This window comes from Saccostrea echinata, unplaced genomic scaffold (assembly GCF_033153115.1).
Source record: "Saccostrea echinata isolate AGI-Se365-2 ecotype Australia unplaced genomic scaffold, CSIRO_AGI_Sech_v1 ptg000036l, whole genome shotgun sequence".
Taxonomy (NCBI): domain Eukaryota; kingdom Metazoa; phylum Mollusca; class Bivalvia; order Ostreida; family Ostreidae; genus Saccostrea; species Saccostrea echinata.
The window spans coordinates 10,445,839-10,461,104 of NW_026889785.1; the positions used below are offsets into that span (position 1 = coordinate 10,445,839).

Sequence of the window (15,266 nt, forward strand, 5' to 3'; positions counted from 1 at the left end):
ATGGTGTAGACCCATTTGACTATGTAACGATTGCCAGTGTATGTATGGACATTTACAAAACTTTATTTCTCAAGCACAATATTGAAGTTGAAATCACCAAAGACCAGACATCCACTTGGCACACAATGGACGATTTTGAGGGTGTAAAGGGAATATGGCTTGAAGGAAAATGGGTAGCCCTCAGTGACCTGGAAATGGAAGACAACATTGAAGCCGGAAAACGACAGTTAAAGAGTCCCATAGGTGTAGTACCTTCTCAGGGATACGTCAGCAAAGAGAATTTTAGTAAAATCTCTATTCAATGGTTAGAATGGCTTATGCATCGACGTCGACAATATGGAACACATGTGCATATCCAACACGCTCTCAATGGGGGGGGGGATCATGTACCTGGCACCAATTACCATTGTGACGGTTTTGTTGCGAATCCTAACGGGAAAGTCACCATATACGAATTTTATGGTTAGAAATTATTTTGTGTAACAAACTTTGGTACCGAATTTGCCCCTCCCTTTCCCCTAACGGAGGGGAGGGGGCGGCGGCGGCGGCAAAGCTTGTGTTGAAATATTTTTTTTTTAATTAAATGTTGCGTGTATTTTTTTTTTAAAATAAGGTTATTTACCATGGATGTCCGGACTGCTTCCAACAGGATCGATCTGATGTCAAGCGCACCGCAACAAACCAGACGCTAGACGAACTCTTCAAAATGACCAAAAAGCGGGAAAGAGAACTCAAAGAGCTTGGATACGATCTGATCGTCGTATGGGAGCACCAGTTTCGATATCAGTTGGATAAAAATATTGAATTACAGCAATTCCTTTCCACATTGGATCTGCAAGACAGACTTGATCCCCGTGAGAGTTTCCTTGGTGGCCGGACCAATGCTGTTAAACTTCATTATAAAGCGAAAGAAGACGAAATTATTCAGTATTACGATTTCACAAGTTTCTACCCTTGGACAAACAAGTATTGTCGTTATCCTGTGGGTCATCCGACCATTATCACGGATGATTTTCAGGACATATCCAATTACTTTGGTCTCGCCAAAATTAAAGTCCTTCCACCAAGAAAATTGTATCACCCCGTGCTTCCGTACCGATCCCAAGGTAAACTGAAATTTCCGTTGTGTCGAACATGTGCGGACGCTGAAAATCAATTTGACTGTACTTGTTCTCAAGAGGAAAGAGCCATCACGGGCACGTGGTGTACTCCTGAAATTCAAATGGCAGTGAGGAAAGGGTACAAAATTGTGAAAATGTATGAAGTTTATCATTTTGAGCAGTCGTCTCAATATGACCCCACATCGGGTAAGGGGGTCTGTTTGCGGATTACGTCAATATGTTTCTTAAAATTAAGCAAGAATGACAGTGAAGAGTCGAAACTTGAATACATCCGAAAATATAAAGAAAAAGAGGGTATAGGTTTAGAGTATGAAAAAATTCAGAAAAACCCAGGTTTACGTTGTTTAGCCAAACTCTGTCTCAATAGTTTTTGGGGAAAATTCGGTCAGATGCTCAGCATGAAACAATCCATGTTCTTTCACGGGTCCGAATCTGCAAAGTTTTTTCAGATTCTCTCAGATCCAACTAAAATCCCTCAAAACTTTCAAATTGTTTCCAGGGACACCCTTCAATTTGAATGGAGTAATCATCCCTTGTTCATGCCCCCTGATTGTAAAACAAATATATTTTTGGCAAGTTTCACTACTGCGCATGCGCGTTTGCGCTTATTCAGTGTACTAGATCAGTTGGGGAAAACGTGCTTTACTTTGATACAGATAGTGTGATTTCTAAAACCCCCAAGTATGACGATCTGCATTATCTACCTATAGGAAATTATTTAGGGGAATTGACTAACGAGATCACACCAGAAGAGGGTTATATTGTAGAATTCGTATCGGGGGGTCCAAAAAATTACGCTTACCGTACGCTTTCGGGTAGGGAAGAATGTAAAGTCCGGGGGTTTACTTTAAACTGGGCTAACTCAAAAGTGATCAACTTTGAAGCTATTAAGTCATTGATCTGTGCACCACAGGATAAGCAAATTGAAATTGTCAACCCCTGTAAAATATCTAGGGACAGTCGAAAAAGAAAATTGTTAAACCGTATAGAAACCAAACGATATCAAATGGTTTACACCAAGAGGAGAATTCTACCCAATCTAGATACACTGCCATTTGGATTTTGTTAAAACCATGATAATGAAGATGTACAATTTAATAGCGATTTTTACTTTAATATTCATATTATAATGCAATGTATTTATTATCATTTACAATAATATGCATTGCATTATGTACAATAAAAGTTGGTTTTAAAAGAACAGTCTTTTATAACACTCTGTAGGTAAGCCAAGGAATGTGTTTCTTGCGTCGTTTCATGGGCACACCAAGAGGTTTTCCTATTATTTGAGTTCTACTGACGTAACCACTTCCTGTCTGTGAGGTGTCATTGATTGATTCACTCATCGTTTTTTCAGACATCTGTTTTTGATCCTTGTTGTCATTCACGATGTCAGGTTTAACAGGCTCTTCTTTTTTCTCAATTCTTTGTAGGAGATGCTCATATTTTAATTTTGGCACTAGTATCATTTCTCTTGCCATTTTTGTCCATATGATGAACAATGGGTTTCAGTAACAATGATACTAATGGTAGATGTTTCAATAAAATCCCACGTTTCTGTTTCGTACTGACTTCTCTCGATCCCAGTGATCGAATGTACGTCTGGTAAGGTTTCGGCTGATTTATATACTTCTTCGTCAGAGGATAAGTTCCCGTGTAAATATTTAGGGCGATTTCACTGATGACATCGTATTGTTCACTAGTCAAAGACTTAACGATTAATTTCTGTTGAGCGATGTTTGAACTAAGCATAAAATGTAAAAATGCCCTCTGCTTCCGTATTCTTCGGTTCATTTTTGCAGTATGAATAAATTGTGATCAAGTATTTATAGAGGTTGATAAATAACCATGTCCTCTCCTGGCAAGATGTGAGATCGCAGTTGGTACTCTTTGTTCTGGGTAGGTTCTAAACAAACGTGTAAATAACCAAAATTTGGACGTGTTGCAGTTTCGTATGCTGCTTTGAAAAACGGAACACATCCTGGTAATATTTGTGAACCGAAGGTAATGATCTGGCGGGAATCACGGTAATTCTTAAATAAAATCACATTTAGACAGTTCAGGGATATGGTCCTGGCATATTTACCAGGAGGGCACAAGTTTTGAGAGAGCATCACAGTACTAACGTTACGATGATGAGAAGTAACCGTAAAAAGATGTACACAATCTTGAGATTGCGCGACCTGTAGCATAAGATCGTCCAATACGACTATCGTGTGATTTACACCCTCTGTATACTGCTCTATATCTTCCTTGGAGGGTAATCCTTGATGAAGAATGAGTCTCGGTATGTCAGCCATCATTTCGTCAAACATGGGTTGATATTCAGAATAAGCATAGACGATTTTATCGACAGAAGTGGAAAACATACCATCTGCATTTTTTAGGAGTCATCTAGTGAAAAATGTTTTTCCGCTTTGCGTACTACCACAAATTAAAATTGTGGTGGGTGCTGAAAATGGTAGTAAGGATTTTGTGTTCCACCATTCGCTCTGAGTTGCTATGTTTCTCTTTCTTCTACTAATTCTTTAATGACATGACTCGTAAAACTGAACAAGTGTTTATGTTTTATTGATACAAGATTTCATGTATGAAACTACGTACAAAGTCATCATTTAGTTGAATGCTACTAGAAAATAAAGTATAAACACTTGATAATGACATTTTAAGACACAATCTAGCTATTAAAAGCACAAGTACATAAAGCCCACATAAATCAGAATAGGATGGTTGAAGTCTTTTACATTTAAAATTGCAATATGCACTGTTCTTGTAAATAAAGTTTTCAATCTCCTTGTAATTTTCTGGAGGTTTTCCGAGACTGTCGAAAAAATCAGCCTCCGAGGAACTGTGTATAACTAGTAGACTAATTGTTCTCGAACAATTAGAGGTCTTTCCACCTTCTTTAAATTTCATATATTTTTCATATTTTACTCTCTAAAGTTAATTTTTATACAAAAAGAATCCATAAATGGCTTGAAAGATAGAAAAAATGAAAAATTTAAATTTTTTGAAATAACTTTGACCTTTGACCTTGAACAAATATTCAAGGTCAAAGGTCACATTGCACTTGACCCCATGCTTCTACGACCGTTAGTTTTAAAGTTATAAGGTTTAATAGTAAGTGTAACGACGTTAAAGGGCGATAACTCATATAAGGGGTCATTGGATACTTTCGCACTGATAGATTGAAGTTGTGTCTAAAGACCCTGAAGACATTAGTGAAGGTTTTGAGCCTCTATGGTTTACGGTTTCGGAGGAGTAGCGTTAACAAGGTTTTCAGTAAAAGGGGCAATAACTTTTAAAGGGGTAAATCTTAGGGGACAAGTATGAAATCTTTGAAATAGTTTTAAAAGGACATATTAATGATGCAAATATATTTAGTATATTTTGAAAGACAAAAGAGATATAAAACAGCTGAATTTCTCAAATTTTGAATGACCTTGACCTTTGCATATATTTTAAGGTCAAAGGTCAATGAATCTTATGCAGTTGGTCCTATGTCTATACGACTTATCGTTTTGAAAATTTTTAATTATTCGTAAACATCAAAAACTTTCAGGGGCAATAACTCGTAAAAGGGGTTGACGAATTCTTTCGCAATGAAAAGATTGAAGAGTCCCCTCAATTAGTCGAAGACATTGGTGCAGGTTCCATACCTCTACGGTTTACGGTTTCAAAGGAGTAGCGATAACAAGCTATACTTGCAAAAGGGGCGATAACTTCGTAAGAGGTCATAGGTCAAACACGGGGGTCGTTTTTCGGAATAACTTTTGATATCCAGTATCATGAACTATAAAGTTTTTCGATAAGTCTTGCAGTTTCAAAAGTCCGGGAAGAAAAATAATAATAATAATAATAAACATAAGCATTTCAAGAGGTCTTTCCACAGAAAGGTGGAAAGACCTAATTACAGCGACCTAGTGTTCTCCTGGAAATGGTAAAGGTTGAGTATTGATGATGAAGGCACTTGGGTAAAACGGCACGACTTCCGGTAAGGTATTACTGGCAAATACTCCTTTAGCAAATCTTTTTAGGTTAGGTTCATTGTTCACGAAATTGAGGAGCTGTGTTGAATTCAAGGTTGAATGTAATTGATGTCCCGGGACTTGTCCACTTCAAGTAGAGAGGAAAAGGTCGCAAACACCAAAACGTTGGCAGCTTTTGTTGTTGCTTGCTTGAACTTTAGTTCGAATCTGGTGTTTCCTCTTCGAATCAGGTTTAAATATTCTTCACCAAAACCACAGGGATCTATGGTAAAGACGAACAGAGAATATCCACTTCCAAAGTTGTCTCTGGTGATTAATAGACCTGCGTCTTGATTCCATTTTCCAGAAGCCTCAAACAGTCGAGCATATGCTGAAGAATAATGTCCTGTCGTGAAATCGGTTTTTAAGTGTCTGCCTGGGACGCTTTCTCCATTTACGCATATCCCTACATCTGTTAAACCAAAATGCTCGAAATTAAACGGATTAGTTGTGTAATCCCCATTCACACTTTTCTGATCTACCAGACCCACAACGATACGGTCGGGCACTGCCTGAGGAAAAATATTGTCCCAGTAAAATTCGGTAGATCCTTTAGGAATGGTGTTCATTTTCAATTCATTTCTTGAAATGGTGTATTTCACAGGGGTAGATTCTATTTGCTTGCTGTGGTTCAGCAAAACACCAGGATCTACTCGAACTTTGGCCACTTTGTACACGACATCCAGCAATTGTAGTTTGTACGCCGGAGTGCTCTGTCCTGACATCAGTACAAAAGGTGCACTAGATCTAAAAAGCTTAATGTAGATATCTACGCCGTTTATCAGGTATTTGTCGATGTCAAAAATGTCCTCCATCAGGTTACCCTCCAGTTCAAAAACCTTACTCTCCTGTGTATAACCATAGCGCAAGACTAGTCCAGAATTGCCACCATTGTAGGCGTTAGCGTCACCCAAGTTTCCTTCGTCCTTAAAAAACAACTGGGACTGCTTCTGGGAAGATAATTCCTCTTTTCCACCAAACAAGACTGTTTTTAGGTATGCCTTCCAAGGGTAATTATTCGTATTGAAGGAAACCAATTTGTCATCTAAGTAGACATCCATCTGAGAAAACATGCTTTGCAATGGTAGATTGATAATTCCAGTCTTTTCGTTGGCCGCTAATGAGGAACCATCTGTTTTCAAAATTCTGGCTTTCACATACAATCGACTTCTTTTTAAATCGATATATTCGGCTCCCGATCCAGATACGACGATTTCTATGAGAGTATCTGATACTCCAATACTGGAAATCGGTCTGGCTTCCGTAAAATACACTTTTTCGACTGCTACCTGATTAGTGGGTGAAGCAAAGAGTGAAAGTTCCATTGGTTGGGCTATGTCTTTATCATCACGGCTTAGGAAGGCCATCTTTACTGCTCGAAAGCGTTCTTGTATCTATCAATCTTAAAGAGTTTTTTGGGCTTTTGTGATGTCCGTTTAACCACGGGTGTATGACGCTTTTTAGATCTTCCGTTTGTTTTCTTTCTGGAGACTGATGTTTTCTTCACAAGTTTGGTTTTCTTGCTCTTTCGCGATGTTACCGTCTTCAATTTTTTGGTAGAAATAAAGGAGGGGTGTTGTGATGGTCTTTTTATACCCCTGGTGACCTTGATTAAGGGGCGCCTGCTTTTATGTCTTTTGCATGTTCCGTTTTTGCTCTCTCTTCCACGGCAGCCACGAGTGTCACTTGGGGAATAGGGTTTACGGATTCTAACTGTGAATGAGGTCTACTTGTGTCCTTTCCACAGTAATAGGAATTACGTAAGATCTTCGTTTTCTCACACCCCTTCCAATTTGTTAGGGTCTATATTTATATGGGCTGAACTTTTTCTCAGCCATGTTTTTGTAAAAAGCTTCCCAGATTTTAGGGTCGCTGATGTACGTCTGACTATTCATCATAAAACGTAAGGAAACTTCTTAAAGTGAAGTGTAACGCTCACCGGTCCGTCTAGGAATGACACCAAGTTGCCTGCTCTGTCCGTTATATATATACAGATCTGTTGTAATTGTCCAGTCTTTACGGGAAGGTAATAAGGTAACGTATAGATAATGTTGTTCTCCTGTTTTTCTCCAAGAACAACTCGCCGTAAGAGGGGTATGTCCTTTCCGCCAACAATTGTTTCCTCACATATGTCACAGCATATATACACCTCGGGAGTTTTCTTGGTTGGATCCCAGCTCTCTGCAGTAAATTCTGTTAAAGCAACTGTCCAGTATCCATCCAATAGAATTTGTTTATTCAACTGAACTCGAAAACAATTGGGTTTATTGTCAAAATATTCTGAGCTGTCTGTAGACCTCAACACCATTCGAAGGCTCATCTTGACTGATGATGATTCGTGGAAGAAAACTGTTTTTATTTGGTGTTTTCTAGGGAATTTTCGGGAATCCACGAATTGAATTTAGTGGGCATCCGTCCCACTTTACGTACACTTCCTTTGTGTTACCACGCTTTCTCTTTCTCAAGACTTTTTCCACTCTATACAGTATATCCCCCGACTTCATGACTTTTTGAAGTTACGATTCATAAAAAGTGCCTTCTATTGGATCATCGGCTAAATCCTTTATTTTATACACAGGTATATCAGCTCTCTTGTAGCGATTAGACACTTTAAAATACTCTTCAGTCCATTTTTGCTGGTAGTCTCTTTGAAATGGATGTTTTAGCTGTGAAATACGTACGTCATCTCCTACTTTGTACTTATAAAAATTGGTTTAGCCCGTTTCTTTTTACCTAACGATTTATTTGGTTTTCCCAACTTGCTTTTGCTCACAGGATTCTTTTTCTTGGTACTGAGATAGGAAATGAGTCTCACTTCATCTGCATTTTCCTTGGTGACAGTAACAGGTGCTTGCTCTTCTAGAGATCTGTGAGGTCTCTGGTTATAACTAGTAACTAAATCTTGTAAGACATCAACATAACGGTATGTATTATTTTTCAGAAAATAACGATACATCAGATTTTTCATGGTACGAATAACTCTTTCGGCATAGTTTGCTTTAGTTTCATTTTGGGTGTATATGACATGGACACCCTTCTTTTTTAAAAACGCTTTTACCCAGCGATTTTTAAATTCGCTCCCTTTATCTGTTCTGAGCGTTTGAGGTTTTCGTCCTGTGTGAAAACTGATTTTAGACCTTCTGTGATATTTTGGTGTTGCTTATTTTTCAAAGGTACTATAAATAAAAAGCGACTGAATATATCTATTAGCACTAACAAAAATTTATAACCATCGTTTTCGGAAGAAATATTGCTGACATCTGCTAAATCAGCGTCCCACATGGAGTCAATGGTGTTCACAACAACCTTTGAGCGCGGAAATGAACGACGGATAGGTTTCATCAAACTGTAAAGATCTTCGTTGTTCAAAAATTGCCTGATTCTAATTCTTCCTATTTTATACTTTCCATCTTGTTTTACGGCTTGGTAGAGTTTTTCAGGACCTCCAAACGCCCCTGGATTTCCGGGGGTATAGTAGAGTTCTTTCAGATAGTCTGTATACTTTGACATCCTGTACCTGACTGATCAGTGCTTCTTGTCTGTCTTGCATTATGTACAAAATTAATCGTAAGTCATTTGTTTTGTACTTATATTATTTTATTATAAATATCATGATGCAATTGAACATTAAAAGGTTTTTTCATTAAAAGTTTTTTTTTTACATGTACAAACCGCCGAAATATGGCTGAAATATTGCCGATCCGGCGTTAAACAAGAACAATCAATCAATCAATCAATCATATGTACAAAATAATTTTGATCACAATTACTGTTATTCAATGTCACTTTTGATTGTCTGCAAGTCTTGTGAGGCGCCGGCATTACATTTCAGGGACACATCTTCCTTAGGTTCATATCCAAATGGAGTACACTCTGGGCAACTCAACATTCCAAGTTGATTTTGATGGGATTCACTGAATGCACATAGGTCTATGTCATTTAATTCGGGAACACATTCTCGCACTTCCTTAACGGCCTGCAGTAATCTGGTCAGTTTATGGTTGTTCAGAGTCACACCCTTCCGTGTTGGAACAGGTTCCGGGGCGTCATCTGGCTTCCAAAAGTGTCTTATGTCCACCGTAGAATAGCCGGGAGTGTTGGAGACGTACACCCCACCTCCAATATGCCATTTCATTTCTTCATTCGATCTCTTTTGCAGATAATTTTGGATATCAGGCAGAATGGATTCAAACATCAGCCATCTGGATAACGGAAATGTTACTCCCTTTGTCGGAATCATACCATTGTTGGTCGATGTAAAGTGACGAATGTGTATATTGATCTTGTCTTTGAAAGACACAGCTGTGAGGAAAATTTCGTTGAAATCATCCAGACTGATGCTGCGTCGCACGTTTTGAGACAGTTGTCGTTCTACAGGATCCCTTTTTGGTTTGTTTTCAAAATATCGTTTTTCAGCCGTGTTCACAAGTAAGGATCTGGCCATGGTTAACCTTTTTTCGTACTCGGACATGGCATCTTCACCGGCAGAGAGGAGCTTGGATAACTCAGTTTGGTTGGATTTCATCAGAGCCATTCGAAGACCCCTGAAAGCTTTTGGTCCACCACGGAGAATTATATGTAGTAGTTTTCTGTTTCTGTCGTAACTGGATTTTTCTGCTTCAATTTGTTGTCTCATTTCATCTGTTATAATGTTAGAGAAAAGGAGATGCCCGACAACCGAAGAGGTCGTCATTTTCTTAACCAGAGTGGTGTAGTTCACTTTAATAAGGTCCTGATGTTTTTGCTCCCTATCGGCTAAAAGGTTGTTGCGTCTTGTAAGATCAACTCACATCTGATGAAAAATGTTTGTATCCACCAAGTTTTTATAACAATTTATCACGTGGGTTGATGACCTTAGACATTTTCATCAAGTTTGTAGTTCTTTTAAAAATGTGACCGCAGAATTGTCCATTTAATATGTAATAGCATCATCCTGACCTTAGACTGAATTGACCGTAGCCATATACAGTATTAACCGAATTTTTATTTCATTGTTTTTTGTGATAAAAGACAAGGGTTTTTGGTGATAAAGGCAAGAGTTTTTGATAATACGTTAAGAATAGTTTCTACAGTATTCAACACTCCCCTCAGCACATAAAGGGTATTGGGTCGACGTACAGTTTCTGTTTTATGAACAAGACGATGAAGCTTGTTGTCCATTTCTTCTGTCAGCCACCTAAATCTTTCCAATAAATTGCCAAGTTTTTTCCAGTCCTTTTCACTCACTTTCGCATTTCTTCTTTTCATAAATTTGACCTGTGCTTTGATAGCGAGTACCATTTTAACACATTTCATGAGACATGAAATGTGTATCAAGATGTCATCTTTCCGTTTGGTTAAGACATGCAAAATATGTTCCAACATTCTGGTCCATTGAAATTTTACTCTCCTTAATTCCCTCTCCATTGTCAGTTCACTCCTTTTTACTTCGTAGGAAGAATGATTCAGTTTGCTAGATACACCAGTTTACATCGATCATGTCACTTTGAGAGAATTGATGACAACATAATTTCAGTTTGCTCAATTCTCCTTTTGAAATGAGCTCTATCTATGGCATACTGCATCCACACTCCTTTCCTTTCTTCGTATGGTATCAATATTGTTTGTACGTGATTGTCAAAACGAACTTTCTTCTGTATTTTATCCATATTTAACACACACTATTTTGTTTATTTAATTGACTACCAACAGTACTTTTTAGGCATAACTCGCCGTTTTAGTAGGTACTCCTCGGATCCCCAACAGTCTGCGACATCGTATCCTTCTTTCATTTTTTCTCTATAATCAGCAATACACTCTTTCTTTTTATCAAACCATCGACTCTCTAAAAGTGTCCATTTCTTCTTATCTCTTCCCAAAGAGTTCCATGCTAGTACTTTCCACTTGTACTGTGTAACATGACCATCCATGGTTAGAGCTTAGTGTGTATGAGCGATATTTAAAAAAAATGAAAATTTATATATATATACCCTGCTGAATGACCTCAGACGGACCCAATGTTGTGATGACCCCAGACGGGTTCATGCTTTGAGGGTGACCCCAGACGGACCCACGACGTCATTGACCCCAAATAGACCCCAGACTACCCCCCTTACTATTTTTTTTCAAATCTACTCCTTTTTCGCATTTTTATGAAAGACTGGATTTATCACTTATTTCCAAAATAATTTTATTTTGTGTTCTGCGTGCAGGGCAAGTATCTCTGGTGAGATAAAGAGGACGGAGGGTTATCTTGCTATTTTTAATGTTTTCATAATTTATTTTGTACTTCAACTCTCATGGTTGTTTAGACTTTGGTAGTTTTCTCTGTGGCTGACTATCTCGTCGGCATTGAATAATGTCACACAACGACTTGTACAGCACATGATGCCAAGCACCATGTCAACCGGGAGAAAATTCCTCTTCCTGTTCTCTATCAAAGTAAAGAATACCTTTTTTTTGTTGCAGCAGAAAATTCGATTTAACTTTCAAGAAAAAAAAACAGTAAACAAATAAAAACAAACCCTGATTGGCTGAATCGCCGAGTTCATCAGCAGGTTCGTACTCCTCCTCGGAAAACTGCCGCTTTGATCCTGATGGCCGACCTCTTTTTCCTATGATGTATAAAAATCTTCGTAAATATGAATATTAAAACGCCATTATCAATATGAAGTATCGATTTTCTTAACGTTACAAGATATGATTGTGAAACATTGATACCCCGTTTAGGCAGGGCAAAATCTATATATCCCTGAATCTTCGATTACATGGGCATAAAAATAAAATGATAAACAAATTGTCAATACTTCGATGAGCTATGACTTCTTCCTCTTCTTCTTCTGTCATTTCATCTTAACTTGACCAATCTGAAACCGAACTTCTTGAAATACACTGATTTCTCGATTCATTAATTTAACAGTCAATTAATCGATTCATTTTTGTTCTCATTCACTTAATCTGAATCAGTAAAACAGCGTGTTATCTTGACAAAAAGATACCTTGCACTAAGAAAATAACATTTAAAAAACTTGAGGTTCCTGTATCATAGTCGCTCATTTCCATGTGTTGTCCATGTCCTAATGATAGGAAATATATATATTTTTTAACATATTCTGAAAGCAATTAATTATTTCAAGTAACATCACATCACATCAAAAAATTCCGTTTTGAATTTAAAAAAAAATTGTTCCACGCACTTCGGGACTCGAACCCCGTTCGCTTTATCAGCGGGCAAACGCTCTACATTGGAGCTACATCACCACTATAACAGGAAGGATGTATAAGGTTTACAGTATTTACTGCTTAGGCAGGAGCATGCGTATAACAAACTTTTTTCCAGAAGTTGTAAACAGCGCTTAATATAAATCGTTTATAATTAAACGAAGCTTTCCTGGATGACAATGAACTCTAAATTCAGTAAAAAAACTTTAAGATATACTTTAATTGAAATGTGAAGCATAATATCCCAAAAAACTAGATATAATTGCTTCCATATACCAAAATATGCGCGGATAGAGAGAGTGAGAGAGAGTATGTGTGTGTGTATGAGGGAGAGAGTGTGTATGCATGTTTACATGTGAGTGAGTGTGTGTAAGGGAGGTTGTGTGTGAGCGAGCGGGTGTGGGTGAGAGAGAGAGAGAGACCCGCGTTTACCAACTTCTGGGAAACACACTTGAAAAAGGACCTTTCTTATGTGGAAAGTTAAGAATTGTGGGGAAATCTCTCGTTCCCTACAAATATGGTTGTGGGGGTTTTTGATTTCTGTGAGACCTACTGATAAAAATTAGTTGATTGCTTTTCGTTTTTCAAAAACCCCCCACTAGTGCACAATATTGTCCACAGTATGTTTTATCTCCTCACCGTAAAATGAGCATCTGGGGATGCTGGGAAATTTTACATTCGGGACGCGGCGGCAATATTAAACTGGTCCCCTACATGTGTCTCGGTTAACGCGGCTGACAATGGTTTTCCTGGGATAAAGTCGTGCTGTCCAAGGGGGGGGGGGGGGGGTAAGGACTCGGGTTTCACAATTTTAGACATGCTACTTTCAAAAGACAAAGGTGTCGACTTTGAACGAAAGCTTAAAAGAAACTATTCCCCCTAGAACTAATGTTATGAGAAAAAAATGGTGGACTTTTTGGTTAACCTATAGGGTTATATAAATAACATGTTTTGTAAATTGCTGTAATATATGCTAGAAGATAGGCCTGGCTAAACTATGTACCATGATGATAGGGTTAAAACCTACAGAATTCTATTATGAATTGCTACGAACTTGAATCAACAGTAACGTAGCACTTAAACGCACGTGTATTTTAAAATGGGTCGATACGTAGGAATTAAGGAATACAATGACAAACTAGACGAGCTTTTTGCATAGCAACAAATAAGTCTTCCATCTAAATTTCAAGGAGATGAGATTGAGATCGAGAGACTTGTACGGTCATATGTGCAAAAATGAGCCATTTACCATTACTCTCGGTGTTACCGGAAGTGACGCCATTTGACGACTTTTAATGGTCTCCTTAGCTGCTACTTGTCATTTTGAACAACTTTGCTTCTATGAAGCTATACAAATTCTCAATACATGATTCATAAATGATTGTGTTCTTTTGTAATAGATGCTGTTAAATACATCATTTTCATAGGACGTTTCAATGTGTTGATATTAATTTTGGAATTACTACAGTAGATGGGCAATTTTTTTACGGAACAGTGGGAGCAATATACTTAACCAAATATCGACTGCAGTTTGTTTTCAATAGCCATGAGAGGGTCCATGTCTAAAACTTAAATGAAAGTACGACATCTGACTGAGTAATACACATTTCTTTGGTCTAATTAAAGGAAAAAGTTGAGCATCAAATGCAACATGTGCTTCTGCTATTACAAGTTACCAGAGACATTTATGCATCATCTTCAGTATCGAAAAAGTCAATAAGATGAATGTGATGAGGATGCCGTCTTATATCGAGATTCACGTACCAATTCAAGCTGGTGATAGGTCAGAGGACAAGCTTGTTCTATTACGGATTGACCATTTAGGTTGCAATTGAGTCTCTGAGGCCTGGCGAAGAATTGAATAACCAGGTGAAACTTTTAATTTATGTATTACTAGATGAAATCCCGCGCAAGCGCGGGGAATTGAATTTATACCACTAACGACAGAAAATATATAACTGTAGTTTCTACTGACAGCCTACAGGTTTATAGCAGGAAGAAATACTTTGTTCAATGATGAATGTCTCCACCCCCCCCCCCCCCACCCCCTTCTTTCTGTAAAAACTTGAAAAATAACAATTTCGTTAATTGGCGTTCATTGTGAAATCTGTTATACTATGTTATGGATATTGTACTTCAGATGCTCTTATTTCATTTCCGTCAAGGATAAAAGCAGCTAATATGCACATTTTACTGATAAAATGCATTATTTTTTTTTTCGGGGGGGGGGGGGGGATTCACAAAAATTAGTTTTTAACGCCCTATAAATAGGCCGAGTATTTAATACAAAAGACTGTATTCAGAAAAAAAAACCCTGAAATATATTGATTAAAGCACAACATTTTACACAGCTTTAATTGTATTTGAACAATACCTTATTCATTAATTTTCTCTTTTCATGTTAGCAAGTTTATTACGAAGTACAAATTGTACTTCGGGTTCGTTGCCACGTTGCTCTCAGTAAGGAATACATGAACATGTATATACAAATTTTACCGATAAATTTATTAGAAAAACCTACTACATACATGAAATAGTCTTTCGATATATATAAATATATTCAAAACTTATAGTGTTCTCAATGATTTACTATTATTTCAATGACCATTCATACAAAAGCTCTTTCTTTAAAAATGATCGCCTCGTTTTTCCATTTAACATCGGGCTCGATGCTATGTGATGTTCTAGAAGCTTCCGTCAATATTAAGATCGGTGAATGACGAAAATAATTTGCAAATTTCCCTCTTTAGTGGGTTATCACAACTTATTTCTTTTATATCATTTAAATCAAGTTTTGATTGAATAATTCAGTGATGACGTTTAATAAAATAAATAAATGATTGCTTGTTGTCAGTTTCATTAAAAATTGCCAGTATCTTAGATCCGCCAACCGGAAACGCCACCGTACTCACGCTTT

The 15,266-nt window shown here is 37.6% G+C and overlaps 2 protein-coding genes across 2 annotated transcripts; both read right to left on the reverse strand.

The window, feature by feature from the left end:
* Positions 1-5,199: 5,199 nt before the first annotated feature.
* LOC133200015 (uncharacterized protein F54H12.2-like) lies at positions 5,200-6,516 on the reverse strand. The gene has a single exon (XM_061335785.1). It carries the CDS (start codon positions 6,514-6,516, stop codon positions 5,200-5,202), a length of 1,317 nt encoding a protein of 438 aa, XP_061191769.1.
* Positions 6,517-8,921: 2,405 nt separating this feature from the next.
* On the reverse strand, positions 8,922-11,058 carry LOC133200016 (uncharacterized). Its single transcript, XM_061335786.1, has 2 exons — positions 10,844-11,058; positions 8,922-9,921 (listed from the first exon to the last, which is right to left on the reverse strand). The coding sequence occupies exons 1-2, from the start codon at positions 11,056-11,058 to the stop codon at positions 8,922-8,924; spliced, it is 1,215 nt and encodes a 404-aa protein (XP_061191770.1).
* Between the last annotated feature and the right edge of the window lie 4,208 nt (positions 11,059-15,266).